General features: G+C 39.0%; 1 protein-coding gene across 7 annotated transcripts in view; it reads right to left on the bottom strand.

Moving 5' to 3' along the window:
- KIAA1328 overlaps positions 1 to 20,621 on the bottom strand; it is a gene marked incomplete at its 5' end in the record, with an annotated part of 160,341 nt that overhangs the window by 13,860 nt on the left and 125,860 nt on the right. For all 7 annotated transcript variants that reach the window (XM_079784464.1, XM_079784463.1, XM_079784462.1 and 4 more), the window contains one exon: positions 10,398 to 10,506. In XM_079784464.1, the coding sequence (XP_079640590.1) occupies positions 10,398 to 10,506 (109 nt within the window). The remainder of the gene's footprint in view (positions 1 to 10,397; positions 10,507 to 20,621) is intronic.

The following is a 20,621-nucleotide window of genomic DNA, read 5'->3' as shown; positions in this document are numbered from 1 at the left end:
GTAAACACAGGCTTGTGGAGCATAATCCAGGAAATGTAAGTTGCACCTGGTCCTCTGCTAAGCGGGAAGCCAGAGGTCCCCACAGAATCGCTCTGTGCCTCGCGTGAAGGACGCGGTGCCAAGTTTGCGTACCTACTTAAGGTTTCTAACCACTGGCCAGCACGAAAACCCAAAGATCTGGAAGAGAAATCTAAATCATGCTGTTGTGAAACCAACTATTTCATTATTTTTTAAAATGTTCATTTTTGAAAATGTGTAAATGTGCAATCTCGAGATAGATGTGTGTGTTCTTGTTTTAATTTTATTTCTGAACGAAGGGTAAGGTTCAGACACAGGACAGAAGGGTGGAAAACATGAGGTTCCATGTGGTCAAGGGACTTTGTTAAGGTTTTGCTGCTAGTGAGTGGCAGAGGCAGGTTCTGACAAATCCAGGTGTTTGGACTTTAATTCTAATGCCCTCTCCTCTAAGCCACGCTGCTTGTCTGCACTGCAAGGGTTTCACCTTGAGAAAACCAAAACACAACTAGCCACGGGCCAGAGCAGCGTTCAGAGGAAGCTCTGTGATATGGTGGAACACCTTACTGCTTGTCAGGAAGTTCAACAATCACCACTACTATTTAGCCTTACACCAGCTCTATGCTCAGTGCTTTCCGTAAACTATCTTGCTTAATGATCACGACAAGCCTATGAGGGAGATATTATTATCCCCACTTTATTTTATTTTTTTTTAAATATATTTTATTGATTTTTTACAGAGAGGAAGGGAGAGGGATAGAGAGGTAGAAACATCGATGAGAGAGAAACATCGATCAGCTGCCTCCTGCACACCTCCTACTGGGGATGTGCCTGCAACCAAGGTATATGCCCTTGACCGGAAACGAACCTGGGACCCTTCAGTCCGCAGGCCGACGCTCTATCCACTGAGCCAAACGGGTCAGGGCAATTATCCCCACTTTATAGATAAATTATTTGTTCAAAACCACAGAGCAGTCATTCAAACCCTGGCCTATAAACCTAGGTGTTATAATTATTATACCTGGCTCCAAACTGTTCTATAATGGCCTCTTTCGGCTTTATATTCTCATGACTGTGAGGATTACATTAGGTAACATATAAAAGGGTTTTTATAAAAGCATTAAGTGCCTAGAACAAAAAGTGATACTCAACAGTGCTTCTTTACACTGAAGTTAAGGGAACATAATGACCTTGGATCGATGAACAACTCTAGAACACCAGTCCATGAGCTAAAACTGTGAAGGACACAGGAACCGGCACTACTGAGCTGGTGCCACAATCACAGTAGCTTTCAGAGTTCAGTGCCGGAGAAGACACACCGAGGAGACATAATCCTCCCCTACTGCTGGCTCAACAAAGAAATAACATATTTATGTCATATGCTCCAAGGGTAACCTGAGGTTTTTCTAACTATTTGGACTATAGGTTATAAACTTTTGAAATGGGTTTGCATCCCACAAGTGGGAGTCCTTTGTTTTTTGTTTTTGTTTTTAATCCTCTCCCGAGGATATTTTTCCATTGATTTTTAGAGAGAGTGGAAGAGAGAGGGAAAGACAGAGAGAAATATCAATGTGAGAGAAACACATGGATTGGTTGCCTCCTGCAAGCATCCAGACGAGGGTCCCAGCCGGGGAGGAGTAGTCCACAGGCCGACACTCTACCCACTGAGTCAAACCGGCGAGGGCCTTTGTTTTCTTTTAAAATACTGTTTTAAAAATCATGTAGGTAGCACATTGTTGTTGTAGAACATTTGGAAAATACAGAAAAGAGTGAACAATAAAATAGCTCTATAATCCTTTCACCTACAACTTAGAAAGATTTCCTAAAGCCTCGGACTAGACTAAGTGACTAGTAAATATAAGCTGCTGTACATTTTCCCCGATCCATGTGCTCCTCCTCTGGTAAGAATGTCGTGACAAATGTCCTTAGGCTGAATTCATTTCTTGGAATTATGCTATGTCTTTATTATTTCTACTTCCCATTTGTTTCTGTTTTCCTAACTTACACACTCTATAAATAGAGTGTGCAAGAGAAATGGATGATTATATTAATGGCTTTTAACAGTGGGAATTATAATAACAGCCCAACATCATGGCTTAATTAAAAGCAACATCTTTTCATCAAACACGTAAGAATGTTCAACTGCTCTTGGTGGTAATGCACCACTGGCAGGGAATTTCAAATCATTAACCCAACTTCAACCAGACACTTTGGAATGGCTGGGCTTTTCATCCCCCTGATTAAAGATGGAAGGCAGAGAGGCATATTTATACCTTCATGTTTTTTAAACATATTCAACACATTATTTTCTGAAGTTTTCAGATTATTCCTTTTTATTGTCATCATTTTATGTGTAGCATTTCATTAGGTTTTGTTTTAATGATAGTTCAGGGCAAAGTACCACACATTTTAGGAAGTTATTTGAAAAATCTAAGAAATTCTATTTAATACTATTATGAGACAGACTGACTAGTCATCACATTGCAATGATATGTAATTTGTATGAACACATACTTTGAATGGATATATCTGCACATGTGTGACACAGCAGTCATGGAAGAGTAGTCAGCGTCATCATTCACGGCCATCACTCAGATACACCATTTCATAGAGGCAGTGAGGCCTGCTGGGGAAGCTGCGACATAAGCCCAGGGAGTGCCGTGGGCTCCAGCTCCCATCTCCCCACCTTTGGGAGAGTAACACATTATCATTTCCTCTGCTGGGCACATGAGGGAACCTGGCTGAGTCCTCACAATATTTGTGTAAATGTGTAGATGAGATACAGTTCGATTTTTTTTTTTTTAAGTGACTGTTAGGATTCTGGGCACAAGTGCGAGAAGGCACTGCCATTTGGCTGTTGTGTGTAGTGAAACCACAAGGCCCCCTTCTCTGTAGGCTAAGTTTCCTCCTATCAAGTTATAAAACAAATTCCAACTATCAAAGTCAGTTTGCTTCCTCCTCCAAACCAGAATTTGATCAGCTTAGTGTTGACACTTCAGAACCAAATCCAAGTCTCAGACAGTAGGAAAGAATGAAACAACTCTGAGATTTGGGATTGGACGAGCAAAGTTTAAGCCCTCTTTCCCGCTTCCTCATTGTGTGGCTTCGAGCAGCCACTCAGCTTTTCTGTTCTCATTGCCTCATTATAAGGTGGGAGAGCACTACCCCATACCTCACAGGCTTGTGGTGCAATTTAAACAAGACAATGAATATGAAGAACATTCTGTCAACTCTAAGGTATATGCCAAGGATTGTGAACAGGTATTTATAATTTTCTGCATTATATATTTATTACCAGCATAATAACAAATATGTTTCTTGAATCCTCTGTCAGCTGTCAATCCAGAATTTTGTTGCTCGAGATAAAACAGATCATTGTTAGAATTATTTACACGATTTTCCCTTCTCTGCAGATACCTCTAGCAGTACTGACTTCATTTTCTTTGGGTATATACCCAGAAGGGGAATGCTGAATATTATGTAGTTCTATTTTTAATTCTTTGAGGAACCTCCATACTGTTTTCTTAAAAGCTATACCAGTTGAACCTCAGAGGAAAGGTGGGGGAGGGTGGGTGGGTGGGAAGAGATCAACCAAAAAACTTGTTATGCATACATGCATAACCCATGGACACAGACAATAGAGTGGTGAAGGCCTGGGGTGAGGGGGCAGGGGTGGGCTAGAGGAGGTCAATGTGGGGAAAAGGGGACTTATGTAATACTTTCAATAATAAAGTTTTTTTTAAAGCTATACCAATTTACAGTCCCACTAAGTATATAAGAGTTGCCTTTTCTCCATATCCTTCCCAATAATTGTTATCTTTTATCTTTTTTATAACAGCCAGCCTAACAGTTGTGAGATAATGTCTCACTGTGGTTTGGATTTGCATTTCCCTGATGATTTGTGATGTTGAGAATCTTTTCATATACCTGTTGGCAATTTGTATGTCCCCTTTGACAAAGGGCAGCATCCATTCATGATAAAAACTCTCAACAAAATATATAAAGAGAAAAATTTCCTCGATACAATAATGGCCATTTATAAAAAGCCCACAGCTAATCACAGTCCATGATGAAAAACTGAAAGCTTTTTCTCTAAGACGCGACACGAGGCAAAGATGCCTGCTCTCAACATTTCTATGCAACAAAGTATAGGAAGTGCAGCAAGAACAAGGCAAGAAAAAGAAATAAAAGACATTCAAATATTTAAGGAAGAAATAAAATTATCTCTGTAAATGACATGATTCTATATGCAAAAAACCCTAAAGACTGCAAAAACAAAACAAAAATCTGTTAGAACTAATAAACAAATTCACTAAATTTGCAAGACACAAAACCAACATACAAAAATCAGTAGTGTCTCTTTACATCAAAAGTGATCTATCTGAAAAGGAAACCAAGGGGGAAAATCCCATTTATGATAGCATGAAAAAAAACACAACATACTAGGGAATAAATTTACCCAATGAGGTGAAAGATTTGTACACTGGAAACTATAAAACACTGATGAAAAGAACTGAAGATGACACCAATAAATGGAAAGATATCCCATGTAAGTAGAGAACTGAACAGTATACCTAATAGAAATAGGCTAACTCCAGCTTCAGTTCCAAAAACTCACTAATCAGGCAGACTTGGTGAGATCTGCTTTTCTCTCTTCAATCTCATGGAAAAAAACCACAAAGAGGTCGAGAATACCAGCATTAACTCTTATGAGCCAGGAAAGGACAGAGAAGATGAGGTCTTAGTAACCTTTTTCTTCAGAGACTGAGAATGTCATCCTATCCCTGTACACCTGGTAGGTTCTTCTGTTGATCAGTTTGGAATCACATGACTAAGAGAAAGAAACTCCACCAAGTCTGTTTCATTGAACAATCCCAGAAGATATTAAAGATCTCCATCTTTAATATAAAATATATCAGATCTATATACCTGAATAGAAAAAAACATCAATATACAAAGGATATACAGCTGCAATAGACTCTTTTTCCCAGTCAAATTTGAAATAAAAGATTTGAAGATCCAAAGCTACATTAATGCAAATATCTGCTGTTGCAAGTATACTTTTTGATTAAATTGGCATACATCAAGCACAATTAGAAAGGCTATTTATAACGAAGAAATACATAATTCTGCATCTTAATGGGGATGACAATTACAGCTGATGGTTGCTAATTAACATTACTTCTTTTGCTCTGGGGGCCAGATATTTCTTGCATGATCTTTATTGCTGGCAATGGACATACCTAATTCTGGAAGGCACAAATGGGTTAATTATCAGTACCATTTGTGCTCATAACAAATTCATTGGTAACCTGCCCGGGTCTGGCTTCACACTGGAGTACAGGATCAAATAGAAGCGTAAACTCTGACTCAGTATCATGACAGGAAAAGGGCTGAACCTTTTGAGTGAAGGAGCACCTACCCTCCTTGTTCAGAATGACAGGGAGAGAAGCCCTCTAGTGCCCTCTCCAGGAGGAGGGATTTGTGAGTGTTGCCTGCTTCAGCTGAGCAGAAATGCATGGCACCGTTTAGTTCAGTGGCACCCTCTTGTGCCAAGATAACCATGTGTTTACTCTCCTGGGCAGCTCGGGGGTGGGGGGGTGGGGATGGAGTGCATGGGTACTGGAGACCAGAAGTGAAACTGACGCATTCTAGCTCCCAGCACAGAAAACTATAAAGCTCTCTCTGCTTGTGTTATCAATTACATATTTACTTTGTTAGCATGAGATAGATGAATATTTCTACATACAAAGGTGCCCAGCTAAAATCAGGCTAAGTGATATTAATGTCCTATGGTCAGTATTATTGAACCTCAAAAGCAATAAACTTTATGAGTCAATAAATATTACATTTGCAGCATAGTTAACATTCCTTTACTGTCTCTAGCTCTTATTACACATGGTAACTGCAAGTCTACAATACATTATTCATATTTGGGGTGTCACCAAGTGATGGATTGCTGTAGGAGAGGCTGTCCTTTAAATAAATCAACAAATAAAAATGCAAATGTTAACATTTTCAGCCACAACTTTTTCCATCTTGAATGGGGAATGAAAATTTCACATTATATTGACAGGCAGCAGAGAGAACAATTAACAATCTTCACTGTGAATGAGAAAGATGACTTTGCCACGCCTCATTTTATCACCTGCATATGGAATGATACGGGGGTTTCTAGGTGTTAGCACTTTGCAGAGAACAAAGGGAAACCTGTCTCCCACTAGCATACGTCCCACCCCCATACTCTCTTGCAAGACTTGCAAATTCTTGGGATTTTGGGGTGGACAAAGGTCTTTTACTCTTGTTTACCTTAGTATTACCTTCAAAGATTGGTTGCGACAAAGAACAATAGGTTTTTCTTTTGCATTGAGTTCCCTGTAACTGAAAAGTAGTCTATAAAAAAATGCCTTTTCTACACTTTGAAATAAAAATAATTCAAATAATCCCGATTCTGAAGTCTGGAAAGCAACCACTGTGCCTTCCTGGTAACTGATTTCATAGCACTGAATCTTTTTCAACTCTGCACTTTGTAGAATAGACCTATAACATGCCATTGTGCATGTCTAAGGACAAAACCTGGTGTGCTACACATTGTTTCTTTAGCTTTAGCTAAATGCTCATTATTTAAGAATCTTCTGAGGATCTATATTTAGCTGATCTGCAGTATTAAGAACCAGCAGATACAGAATCCTTTTTCTTAAGGTCCATAAATACGCGTCTTCACAGCAATTTTAACTGGCCTTGTAAAACTCTACAAAGTTGATACGGTCCATTCAGAAAATGTGTGCTGAGGATGTTCTATAAAACTCTTCCTGGGAAGCACTTGCTTTTACTTTTTCATGCTTCTCGCTAAAGTGAAATGCAAGAATCAAATACACATTAAAGTAGTGTTAAAGGTTCCATTTTAATCTCCAACAATAGGCAAATTCACCAAGACTGAAGACTGGGGCTCGCCCTCCTCTTTACCTGTAATTCCTCCAGAGGACTCCCTCAAGATGAGCAAGGACAGATCCTCTGAGCACAGGCGTTCAGCCACAACGTTAAGTCACCAAGGTGGGAACCCCATCAATATTGCAGAACCACAACTCACTGTGGGTCTTTGGCAAAATAACAACACCAGCATTAAGAAGAAAAAAAGGAGTAATAAACAAAGAATGCGGTAAACTAATTAAATTTTCTTTTGATTGTGGGTGACCTCAAAAATAGGAAGGTTGTCTTTGTCAACTATTGTAATATTTAAGATGATGGCCTTTGGAGCCTGAAACACTGGCTCACCTCTTATTGGCTATGTGACCTTAGGCAAGTCACTCAGTCTCTCTGAACCTTAGTTTCCTAATTTTTAAAGCGAGGGCGACAGTAATACCACTTCACAAGGCTGCGATGAAGATTAAGTCAGATGATGCACACAAAGGGCTGGGAATACGCATGCTTAATAGATGACAGACATTATTGTCATCCTCTGTGTCATTTCCTGAAAGTTCTTTAAAATTAAAATTGTCTTAAAATTTATATTCATCTCATAAGATACTAGGTATTTAAGTGCTCAAACAATCATATTCCCAAGGAAAAATAAATCAAGCCCTTTTGGATTTTATATTTATATATTCAGCCGTAAGTATATAAATGAAAGTTCACTTATTAGATATGAGAAATCTTAATAACATTTATTTTCCTGTTTCCAAACAAGGCTGGTCAAATTATTAGCTCTTCATTCAAATTTCTCTGTTATAAGTAAATGTTGACAGTCCTTTAATTGTAGTACAAAATCCACTATATTTTTCAATATCAATAATTCAGTTAGTTAAATTTACAGTCCAGTGTACAACCATTCTGTGATAAATTGGGAAGGACTTGCTGTTAAGCAGATTTTTTTTTTTTTAAATGAAGGAGGATTAGTTGTGTTTTCATGGAAATCCTTGCCAATTACTATTATCAACTAGGGAAAGGCACGTTTAAAGAAAGGTGCTCCATGAGCTCAACTAGCCAAATCTAGATGCCAAGTAAAGGCCTCTCTCCTGAGTATCAGCCATTAAAAGTATCAAGATTTTTCCACTCTTTATTAAGTAAACCTCAAAAATGCTCTATGGAAATAAAAGGCATCCCAAATGTAAAGGAACAAGTAAAAACTGTCACTATTTGCAGATGACATGATACTATACATAGGAAACCTTAAAGATTCCACCAAAAATATGTTACAATAAATGAAATCAGCAAAGCTGCAGGATATAAAAAATTAACACAGAGAAATCAGTTGCATTTCTACACACTAATAGCATGCTACCAGAAAGAGAACTTAAGAAAACAATCTTATTTACAATTGAATAAAAAATTCCTAGGAAAAAATTTAAACAAGGAGGTAAAAGACCTGTACTCTGAAAACTATAAGACACGGATGAAAGAAATTGAAACAACACAAATAAATAGAAAGATAGATCAAACTCATGGATTGGAAAATTAATATTGTTAAGATGTCCATATTACCTAAAGCAATCTGCAATACCTATCAAAATACCAATAGCATTTTTAACAGAACTAGAAAAAAAATCCTAAAATTTGTATGGAACCACAAAAGACCCCAAATAGCCAAAACAATCTTGAGAAAGAACAAAGCTAGAGTTATCATGCTCCCTGATTTCAAAGCATACTACAAAGCTACAGAAACCAAACCAGTATGATACTGGCATAAAAATAGACACATAGATCAATGAAACAGAATTCACCACTGAAAAATAAACCCACACATATATGGTCAATTAATTTATGACAAAGGAAGAATACACAATGGGAAAAAGACAGTCTTTTTAATAAATGGTAATGGGAAAGCTGTACAGTTATATGGGAAAGAATGTATATCTTATACCATATACAAAAATAAATTTACAATGGATTAAAGACTTGGATATTAGACCTGAAAACCATAAAACTCCTAGAAGAAAACATAGGCAGTAAAGTCTTTGACATTGGTCTTAGAAATATTTTTTTAAATTAATCTCCTCAGGCAAGGGAAACAAAACAAAAATAAATAAATGAGACTACATCAAACTGAAAAGCTTTTGCAGAGTGAAGGGAACCATCAACAAAACAAAAGGCAACCTATTGAATAGGAGAAGATATTTGCAAATCATACATCCAATAAAGTGTTAGTGTCCAAAATATATAAAGAACTTATACAACTTAATACCAAAAAAAACCCACCCACACACAAAAAAACAACACAACCCCAAAAACCAGATTCTGATTAAAAAATGGGCAGAGACATTTTTTTCAAAAAAATATATACAGATAGTGAACAGACACATGAAAAGATGCTCAACATCACTAATCAGGAAAATGCAAATCAAAACCACAATGAGGTATCACCTCATACCTGTCAGAATGGCTATTATCAAAAAGACAGAAACAAGTGTTGGCGAGAATTTGGAGAAAAGGGAACCCTTGTTCGCTGTTGGTGGGAATGTAAATTGGTACAGTCATTATGGAAAACAGTATGAAGGTTCCTAAAAAAATTAAACATAAAATTACCATACTATCTAGCAATTCCACTTCTGTGTATTTATCCGAAGAAAACAAAAACACCGATTTGAAGAGATATGTGCACCCCTATGTTCAATGCAGAATTATTTACAACAGCCAAGACATGGAAGCAACGTAGGTATCCACTAATAGATGAGTGGATAAAGAAGATGTGGTATGAAAATAAGAAACCTTGTTATTGTTTGGGTTATATTTTGATTTTTGAAACTCTACTGCATGAGTTCTGTCCAGATGCTGGAGGTAAGAGTGCTTGAATAAATTATCTTGTGAAACACACACACACACACACACACACACACACACACACACACACACACACACGATGTGGTATATATGTAACAGAATATAGCTCAGTCATAAAAAGAATGAAACACTGCCATTTGCAACAACATGGATGAACCTAAAGGGTATTATGCTAAGTGAAATAAGTCAGAGATAAATACTGTATGATTTCCCTTATATGTGGAATCTAAAAAGCAAAGCAAAAGAACAAACAAAAGAGAACAAACTCATAGATACAGGAAACAAATTGGTGGTTACAGAAAGGGAAGGGGTTGGGGGGACAGCTGAAATAGGTGAAGGGGACTAAGAGCTACAAATTTCCAGTTAAAATAGAAATGTTATAAGGATATAATGTATAGCATATGGAATACAGTCAGTAACATTATAATAACTTTGTATGATGACAGATGGTAACTAGATTTATTGTTGGGATCATTTCCTAATGTATATATCAAATTGCTATGATGTACACCTGAAATTAATATGATATTATACATCAATAAAAACAAAATTTGAAAAATGCTCTTCTTTGGAGAATGTTAAATCAAAGAACCCCTAAAGCTTACCGGGAGGATTCGTGTTGGAATGACGATGTGGTTGAGCTTAAAAGGTCCTTTTGGCTTTCTGTTGTCATAGGAGATGTGGACGCATCTTTTCTAACTCCTGTCATTGTCCCTGTATGAACAATAAAGGAAACAATTTGGGAAGTCAATAAAAAGAAATGGAAAAGCCCATTCTGAGTAATATATTAGAGATTATAGGAATTCCTAAGCTTTGAAATTAAGCATCCCCGTGCCCCCCCTGTGAGATGAAACAATGACAGATGGAAAATTCAGCGGGTTGTTTTGATTTTGTGAGCATCAGAGATCTGCAATATCTTGTTTAAAAAAAAGTACATTTCTGCAATAACAGACTAACTAGAGCTTTTTTAAAAAAATATATTTTATTGATTTTTTTTTACAGAGAGGAAGGGAGAAGGATAGAGAGTTAGAAACATCGATGAGAGAGAAACATCGATCAGCTGCCTCCTGCACACCCACAACTGGGGATGTGCCTGCAACCAAGGTACATGCCCTTGACCGGAATCGAACTGGGGACCCTTCAGTCCACAGGCCGACACTCTATCCACTGAGCCAAACCAGTTAGGGCTAACTAGAGCTTTTTTAAAAACCTGATTCCTCTCATATTCCTGCTGGTTTGGGTTTACTGTGAAAATACCCAAGATGGTAAATTGTTTTATTTCATTCCCCTTAATGATCATAATAAAAGATCATTCTTCTCCTTGACAAAATAGAAGATTCCAGGACTCTGTATCTCCACACCCCCCAAAATTAAACTTATCCTGCCCTCAAAGCTTTCAAGGTAGACATGAACCTTGAATGTTTCTTTCAAAGACTCTACACTGGGCTAAAGGAAGTGTCTCACTGGAAGAGATGCTCAACTAACCATCCTGGGCCCATGTGGCCTCCGCTCCTCTCTAACAAGCAATGTGCATAATTTCTTTCCTGAAGTGCTAAATAAGAAGATATGGACATGAATATTTGTTGTTATTGTTTGTTTTTAATTATTAGTATTTCTAATAATAATAATTTATCCTTCTTAATATTATTTTTCAAACAACACAAAACTTCCCTGTCTTTTTCTGGAATGCTTATTCACAGTCTTCTGATTCCTGGGAGACTACAATCCAGACTGTTTAAGGAAGTTATTTGGGAAGATTCACTCTTTCTTTGAGAAAAGGGTGAATATTCAAATAACACAAAGATAGCTTTGGTGTGTTGGGAATATCAGACCCTAAAATGCCAAGCACTCAGTCTGCTAACTTCAGGAGTGGAACAGTTTAGGTGTGACCGCAGAAAATCAGAACTAGAGAAAGCAAGAGCAATCACCATGGACCCTGGCTTTCTAAACTATACTCAATATTAACTGCTCACTGTTACGTATGGATGTAAACCACTAGCCACCAAATGCACAATTGTCTTTTGTGTACAAAAACCTGTGGGACCCTCAACCCAAACCAGTACATTCTCACACTAGACATTAGTCATCAGTCCACATAGTGCATTCAGTCAGTAAATATTTGCTAAGCACCAGGATTAAGCTCAAGCTTAGTTTAGGAGGAGGGGAAAGAAGGCGTGAGAGCAAGAGGATGAGTTACTCTCAACAATACAGTACTGTAAAGAATAAAAAATGACCCAAGGCAGTATACAGCAGTAACAACAGATACAGTATGCTCAGTATGTGCCTGACACTCTTCTAAGTCTTTTCCATATACCATATATTCTTTTTATAATAAACAGTTTCATTAAAGTATCATTTGAATATCATAACATTTAACCATTTTAGGTGTACAGTTTGATAACAGTAGCAAATCTGTTCAGCTATGAAATCATGGGCAGTTTGAAACATTTTTGTCCTGGTATTTGCTTATTTATTTTTACAACCCAGTTTTATAATATTTCCACATGCCAAAAAGGCCCCTTATGCCATTTGTAGTTCCCTTCATCCTGACTGGTCTGTTACTGCCCTCCCCGCTACCCCCCAGCTCTATCTCTATTGTTTGGCCATTTCATAAAAAAACCTTTGCAATAGACACTACTTTTATATCTAATTTACAGGAAATAAGCCATAGGGACTTACATGACCTGCCAAGGTCACAAAGCCAGTACGTGACGGAGCCAGCATTCCTGTCCAGACACTTTGATCCAGGAGTTTTCACCATTCTGCTAGTTACTGCATATTAAATAGGATGAAAAGTCTGAGGAATTAACAAGGGAGAGAGATCACATCGGCTGTAGGGAAGACAACGCAGGAGGTGGAATTTTGATAGAAGGAATAGGGAGCATGGAATTAGCAAAAGCACTAAATTAACAGCCTCAAGGCTACATGTTTAGTATATCCAGGAAATATTTATTGAGCATCACTATGTCCTGTACCTTGCTAATCACTTTAAATGCATTATCTCATTAGTCCTTAATTTATATATTGTCCTCATTTTGTGGAATAGGAAGTGGAAAGTGAGAAAAGGTCAAGCTGCATGTCCAGTATCACAGGGCTGTGAAGAGCAAGGCTGGGTTTTAAATACAACCAAGGTCTGTACTGCAAACTCAACACTGTGCTAGTTGGCCTAAAAAAATAAAACAAAGCAGCAATAATGACCATGGAAAAAACAACAACTGGGCCCAGCAGGTGTGGCTCGGTGGTTGAGCATAGACCTAACAACCAGGAAGTCATGGTTTGATTCCCGGTCAGGGCACATGCCCGGGGTTTCAGGCTCGATCCCCAGTAGTGGGCATGTAAGAGAAAGCCCATCAATGATTCTCTCTCATCATTGATGTTCCTCTCTCTCTCCCCCTCTCTCTCCTCTTTCTGAAGTCAATAAAACAACAACAAATGAACAAAAGGAACCCTAATTGGTTATGTAAATAAACATCTTTCTCTAAAAAAACAACAAATGGCTTTTGGAGAGATTACTTTTGTGCTAAAATTTAGAACACAGTAAGAGAGAAGGGAGGCAGGAGAAGCCATTTGCCACTCCTTCAACAGTCTGGGCAGAGTCCGGGGATGCAGGGGAAATTAAAATAAGCACCTGAGAGCAGCAGCAACTGAGGAGGCCTTGAGGGGGAGGTGAGAGGGAAGGCTGCCTGGGGGCGACGGAATAAATGTCTTTTTAGTCACACAGGCCTCAACATTAGTCTTGTCTTTTCCTGTTTTGATACTTCCATCAAAAGTTTGGTTGAGACAATTGACATTTGATGGGAATAACAAAAAGTAAAACTTTTTTTTTGGTCTTAAACTGTCTCCTTTAATTATTTATATTTGCAATATGAAACAGAGGCTCGGCACCAACACACACATTCACGCCAGCCTGAGAGGGAGCTGGGTCAAGGTCACTTGCAACTGGGCTGAACCCCAAACCCTCAGGCACTGGAGGGGGACCCCAGCTGGACCCCAACCAAGCCCTCACCCCAGGGTCTGTGGGAGGCGCAGGGGTCTTGTGAGTGTGTTAGGGCCTCATGGGAATGTCACCAGAGAGCCGCCGGGCCAGGGGTAAGTGCAGGGAGAAAGTGAAACTTTTAACAGAGGGTCCAAGAACTTCTAATGGGATCCCTGTGTGTGCTTCAGGAATGTGTGGATGCCTCCTAAGTGTAGGTACAATAATGTGTGTCTATCTGCTCATTCATTTTCATGGGCAAAGGGACCAGAGCTTTCATCAAATTATGAAAGGTTATGAAGCCCAGAGAAGTTAGGAATGACTGCACTGAGGCACAGAGCAACACCAACGGGTGCAGATCCATGGATGCACTTCCAGAATGTGTGAGTACTGTGCCTTACAGGAACTTTATTCCTTTTTTTTAATTCTCTAGGCTCTATCCCTTATTAAATTTCTAGAAAGCCATATATCAGCTTTTAATTATATTCATTCCTCCTATAAAATTTGATTTAGTGTTTAGTACACCAACAGTTACATACAGTTATGCATATTCATAAAATTACACATTCCTCTATATTTACACACACACACACACACACACACACACACACACACACACACACACACAAAGACAATATACACATTTAAAAAATAAAAGTGCTGGTAAGAATATTATCCATTAGGCTGATAAATTTCATATATAAGTGTATATGTTTATATATGGGTAAATGTGTGTGAATACATTTATGTAAATAAACATACATTTCTGCATACACAGATGGAATTGGACATAATGATCATGTCCTACTTACATATGGCTGGGTCTGTGTCTGCCCATCCACCAATCAATACCTCATGATAAGATAACTTCTTATAGAGTTCCATGTCTAGGAAAACTCGGGGCCCTTTCTTTTATTTTGCATTTTAAAAACAGCTGAGCCACATTATACATTCAGTTTAGTTTAAAGAGTGAGTGATATAGAAAATGCCCGTGTAACCCCTTTTCAAACCCAGAAATGAAGTCCTGGCAGCTTTGCCGCCTGGAAGCATCACCAATGTCCTTCCCCATCACCTTTTCTCCCCTTGAAACACAGGAACAAACCAGCCGCCATTCCCAGTCATTCCCTTTTTGTTCTTTAAAGTTTTACCATTTAGATATGCATCCCACAAATGTGATTGTTTTGCTGCTTTTGAACTTTGTAAAATAGAAATATGCTATATATTTTCCTCTTAAGACTCCTTTTGCTCAATATTATATTTGAGAGTTTATCTGTGCTGATGATTTATGTAGCTGCGGTTTGTTTTCTGTGTTATGTAATGTTCCATTTATGCAATTATGACTATTTGTCCATCCTACTATTGGTGGATGTTGGGAGAGTTTCTGGTTTGAGGCTATTGAAAAGATGCTGCAGTGGCTGAGGATGCCAGTTATCCACTAAAATGCACTCTCTTCCCCTCTTCTTGGGTACACAGCTAGATTACATTTCCCAGTGCCCCTTGTAATTATGTGTGGTCAGGAGGAAAACTAGTGCACAGTATATGTGCCACTTCAGGTCTGTCCTATAATAACCTTTCACATGTACTCTTTCATACGCTTCCTTGTCCTTGGTGACCTGCTATGGCAGGGCCAACCAAGAGTTTCCTGTAAAGGTCAGACGGTAAGTGTGCTGGGCTTTGTGAGCCACCCTGTTCCTGTTGCAACCATGCAACTCTGCTGTTGCAGCACGAGAGCAGCCACAGATAATATGCAAAACATGGAAATGGCTGCATTCCAATAAAGTTTATTTGCAAAAATCGGTGGTGGGCCAGATTTGGCCATGGACCAAGTTCCCCACCCCAGTGTCACTGCAATGCTCAAGGTGACCTTGGAAGGCACAAAAAGAAGGCAGAGCCATCATTCTTTGGAGCAGAGCTGCTGTCAACCTGAACTCTTACCCTGGACCATTACAGGAGAAAAAAAGTTTCTTCTTTAAACCACTGATGTTTTTTCTGACCACTTGTTACCAGAGTGATTAGCCTACCCTGACTAAATATACAGCTATGAACATGTTTGTAAGTTAAACACTATGTGCATGAGATTCTCTCTAGTATATATACCTAGAAAGAAATTGCTTGGATACAGAGTACTTGTTATTTATTTTTAATAAATAATACCAAACTGTTTTCCAAAGTTTTTATGAATTTACACTCTGACCAATAGTAAATCTCAGCAAACGAGGTGGGAACCTTTATAACATGATAAATAGCATTTACAAAAAAACTTACAGCTAAAACCATATGTAATGGTGAAAGAATACCTGCTTTCCTGTGAGACCAGGCACATTTTATCTTACATTGTAATGGAAGTCCCAGACAGTGTAATGAGATAAGAAAAGATAAAAGGCATAGAGACTAAGAAAAAAGTAGTTGTTATGGACTAAATTATGTCCTCTCCCTTTGCCTAATTCCTATGCTGAAGTTCTAACTCCCAGTACACCTCAGAGCACATTTGCAGAGAGAGCCTTCACAGGGGCTAATTAAGGTTAAGCGAGGTCAGATGGATGGGCCCTAATCTCTATATATAAAAGGCTAATATGCTAAGTGTCCCTCCCTCCGTCCGTCCGACCGGTTGCTATGACGCACGCTGAACATGAGGGGGCAGACGCTCAATGCAGGAGCTGCCATGACGCGCACTGGCCAACTACAGAGAAACAGCACCACAGACCTGGTCCCCACAAAGCAACACTCAGCTTCCCCCAAGTGGGACACAGGCCCCGCCACCACCCTGGAGTGACACCCCACCAAATCGCAGCCTACACTGCCAAGACCCCAGGGCGCAAAATGTGGCCCACAGCCGAGCCCAGCCCAGAAACGGTCACTGTGGGCACCGGGTAATGACGTCACATAGTAATGCCCAGCTTCCTCTCCCTAGCGACTAGCCTCCTTGGAGTTTCTTCACCCCAGGAACATGACTTATTTTATAGCCAGGTGCAAACATTTTACACTTTAACCAAATGTCTGTGAAGCACTTTCCTGTGCCTCATCTCATTTGATCCTCATAGAATTCCTGGAGTAAGTAGATAGGAGACTTAGTGGAATGCTATTTTCTTTTCATTAGCTGGAAAACGGAGACTTAGAAAGTTTAGAAACTTGACCTGACCAAAAAGAAGTAAGAAATGATGGACCTTGAAAATGACTTTAAGTTGTCTCACTGCACGGAATATAGTCAAACACTGCTGCAGTTAAATATTTTACCCTTTGTTCTCCCTGTGTGATCTACAATAATAATCTGCTCCGTGTTGATATTTACTGCTGTGTCGCTGACTATTACCTGAAAGAGAAGTTGGGGTGCTTCACTGGGCTGGAAAAAGTTTAGCTACATCAGAAATCAGGTCTAATTAAGCAAGTTTAATCTATATCTATAATAGGCTTAGTTGACTCACGCATGCAGGATACATATAAAGCTCTCACTGGCACCAATCACATGCGTGTGTTTCCATCTGTCATTGTCTATCAGGAATTTGGTTGACACTTCTATTCTAGAGAAAGGGCGAATAACGATATTAAAATATTTCTTCTAATTAATTTCCTTTCAATGTGCACAAATTCGTGCACTGGGCCACTAGTCCAATATAACTGGTGTCCTTATAAGAAGAGGGATATACCAGGGGTGTGTGCTCACAGCAAAAAGGCCTTGTGAGGACACGGAGAACACAGCTATATGCAAGCCAAGGAGAGAGGCCTCAGGGGAACGACACAAGGGAATTGTCATGAAGAATGGACACTACATCTTAATTGGGTGGTGGTTACACAGATATATACAATTGTCAATGTTTTTCAAATGCACAGGAAAGACCTATGCAATTTTACTGTACGTAGATTAAATCTCAATTAGAGTAAAAGAAAATGAAGAACCTCACAGTTTTCTTGACTTTCAAGGCAGTGCTATTTTTAAGACTCTACTGTTATCTTTTTGACATTGCCAATCAATCACCATAAGGACTCTGAAGGGACAAGCATATGCATTCCTTAAATCACTGAATCATTGCAGGTAATGGGGTTAAAAAGTTCAACTGATTAGGTGCTTTTTGTGGGCAAGGACACAGAGAGAAAAACCAGTATCTATAATGTCACCTTAATTTACTCAACAAATATATAATGAGCATCTACCACATATTAAGCAATGGTCTAGGGTAATACAACAGTGAACATATGGGGTGCTTATATTCTAGTGGGAAAAATGGAAAACATAAATAATAAGTAAACTATAGAGTATTTTGAGATACTTCTTTCTATTATAGAAGATGGAAAATGTACAGGCTCTGGTTTAAGTTACAATATGCCATATATAGCAACTTCAACTCTCAATGCTAGTTTATTTCATTTGAATTCCTTTTTTGAGTGGTCTGGGCAGGACAATTTAATCTACATGTTTGGGATTAGCCCTGTACTATACTTATCTTCTGTGTTCTATTAATAAAGGCATCAACTTTTAACCGATCTTTTAGCTCAGCCTCTGGAAATCAGAAGTGATATCTTGTGCTACCTTTTCTAACGATTAAACAGATAATCATAATGATGATGCTACTAAAAAATAAACATAAGTAAACACTCCTTAGAGGCAAGATGGGAATGGTTTCTGTACTTTGGATACTCCAGCGTGTTTTACTTCTTTTTTGTTTTTAATACTTTTTTTTTTTTTTTCAGAGAGGAGGGAGAGAGAGAGAGAGAGAAAAACATCAATGATAAGAGAATCATTGATCTGCTGCCTCCTGCATGCCCCACACTGGGGATCAAGCCTGCAACCTGGGCATATACTTGACTGGGAATCTAACTGAACCTCCTGGTTCATAGGTTGATGCTCAACCACTGAGCCACACCATCTGGGCCTTGTTTACTTCTTTAATCACATGACCCATGACTCCATCACGGACTAGAAAACACTCGCATCACTGCGAGCCCAGATGCACTTAGAGGAGCAACTAGTGCTTCAGAAATTACTCCTCACTTCAGATGGGTCTTCCATAACCCTCTTCCAGCAAAAGACAAGTGCACTTGGAAGCCCCCCAGGAGCATCAATCAGTGACAGCTGCTGTATATACATAACCTAAAACACCCAAAGACAAAATGGAAGGCGTGGTCAACCCATCTGGTAGATTGGAATTATTTCAGATTCAGCCTCTCTCAAACTCACAGTTTTAAGGGGATTCGGAGATCAATGAAAGAGGAATAAACAGGAGGTGGCTCTAAATGTAGCGGTGTGCTTTTGAAGGCTGATGTAGGAGTTGGCAGTGACAAGGCCTGATCTACCATGTCCATCTAACATGCATGTTCAGTGCCTCACAGCCTCTGCCAGACCTTGCGCATAACTGAAAAAATGCCCTCAGCTTCGTGGGCTCCTGTGAAAGGGAATCAGTGATTGCTCAGAAAAAGTTTGAGACAAGCTGGGAAAAGAGAAATGAGGGCTGGTGCTTCCAGATTTGTGCCTGTGGCTTAGAAGTTCTCGACTCAAGTTTAGATTTCTCTAAGGAATCTCTCCCTAAGGAATGTCATGTAGCTCAATAAAAGCAACTAAAATAGACCATTCCAAGCATTGTTGATTGAAAAACAATTTCTATTTCAAGTGTAATTCTGACAATATTGTGAATATTTTTGTGATCACAAGGTTATTTCTTGAGACAAGAATCAGGTCCTTTTTTTTTACATGTTTAGTATGTATAAAGTTGGCAGAATGGTGAGGGGGTAGGAGAGATAAAGGAGAAAGAGACTGACAATAAATAACAGTCCTGCAGTAAATGTCCTATATAGTACTTAATAATTAAAGGACAACAAAAGAAAAAAAGGATATAAGACAGAAGAAAAGTATATTAAAAAATTCAGACACTAAAAAGGGAAAACAGTTAAGGAGATGATAAGCCAAGTCGTCTAACTTAGGCAATTGGTGGGAGGTCATTGGCCTCATGAGAAACAGGTGCCGAACCCTTTGCAGCCCACCTTGGCGAGTGTCTCCCCTTTGGTTGGGTATCACAGCAAACAGCAATGCAATAACATTGCCCTGTCCTGGGATCTGTGTATACCAGGTCTGCAATGAGCAGAATGACTCACAGGGGCCTCCCTCAATGACCAGGTATACCATAATTTTGCTAATGCTTCATCTATATATATAAAAGGCTAATATGCAAAGTGTCCCCTTGGGAGTTCGACCAGGAGACCAGGAGTTCAATCGCTTGCTATGACGTGCGCTGACTACCAGGGGGCGGCACAGAACGAAAGGAGACCCTGGCCAGCAGCCGGAAGGTCCCAATTGGCCTTGATTGCTGGCCAGGCCTAGGGACTCCACCCATGCATGAATTTTGTGCATCAGGCCTCTAGTATTAAAATAAAAGAAGAGAAAAATACAATATAGCCTTTCTTATGAGTAGAAAAAAAGTTAATTCTTACGAGTACAATGCCTTAAAACAAAACTCTTGAAAAGATGAAAATGTTTCAATTTTTCACTGCAACACTTCACCACCACCACCACCACCCACCCCCCCCCCCCAAAAAAAAAAGGAGGGGGAAAAAACACCTAATGAAAAAAAATAATACCATGAGTGAAAGCTGTTCCTGAAAACTTTGCAGAATTGTAACAGCTTTCTCCTGGTTAAATTGATTGGTATAGCAACATTATAAAATGACTATTAGGATTCATTGTGCACAACAGAAAGTGCTGAAATGTCAGCAGACTGTACAGCAAAAAGTAATGGGTTCTGAAACCCTGTTAGTCAAAAATGATTTTGTTTCAAATTAGAAATTGATTTTTTTTGGACACAAGCCCTTTCCAGGCTTCCGGCTTCTGTGGCCAGGCCCGGGAGAGATTAACCTCCACCGTGGCAAG

The sequence above is a fragment of the Cnephaeus nilssonii genome, assembly GCF_951640355.1.
Source record: "Cnephaeus nilssonii genome assembly, chromosome: 11".
Lineage (NCBI taxonomy): Eukaryota > Metazoa > Chordata > Mammalia > Chiroptera > Vespertilionidae > Cnephaeus > Cnephaeus nilssonii.
Note: the sequence above shows the minus strand (reverse complement) of the source record. Positions and strands in the feature narration are given on the sequence as shown.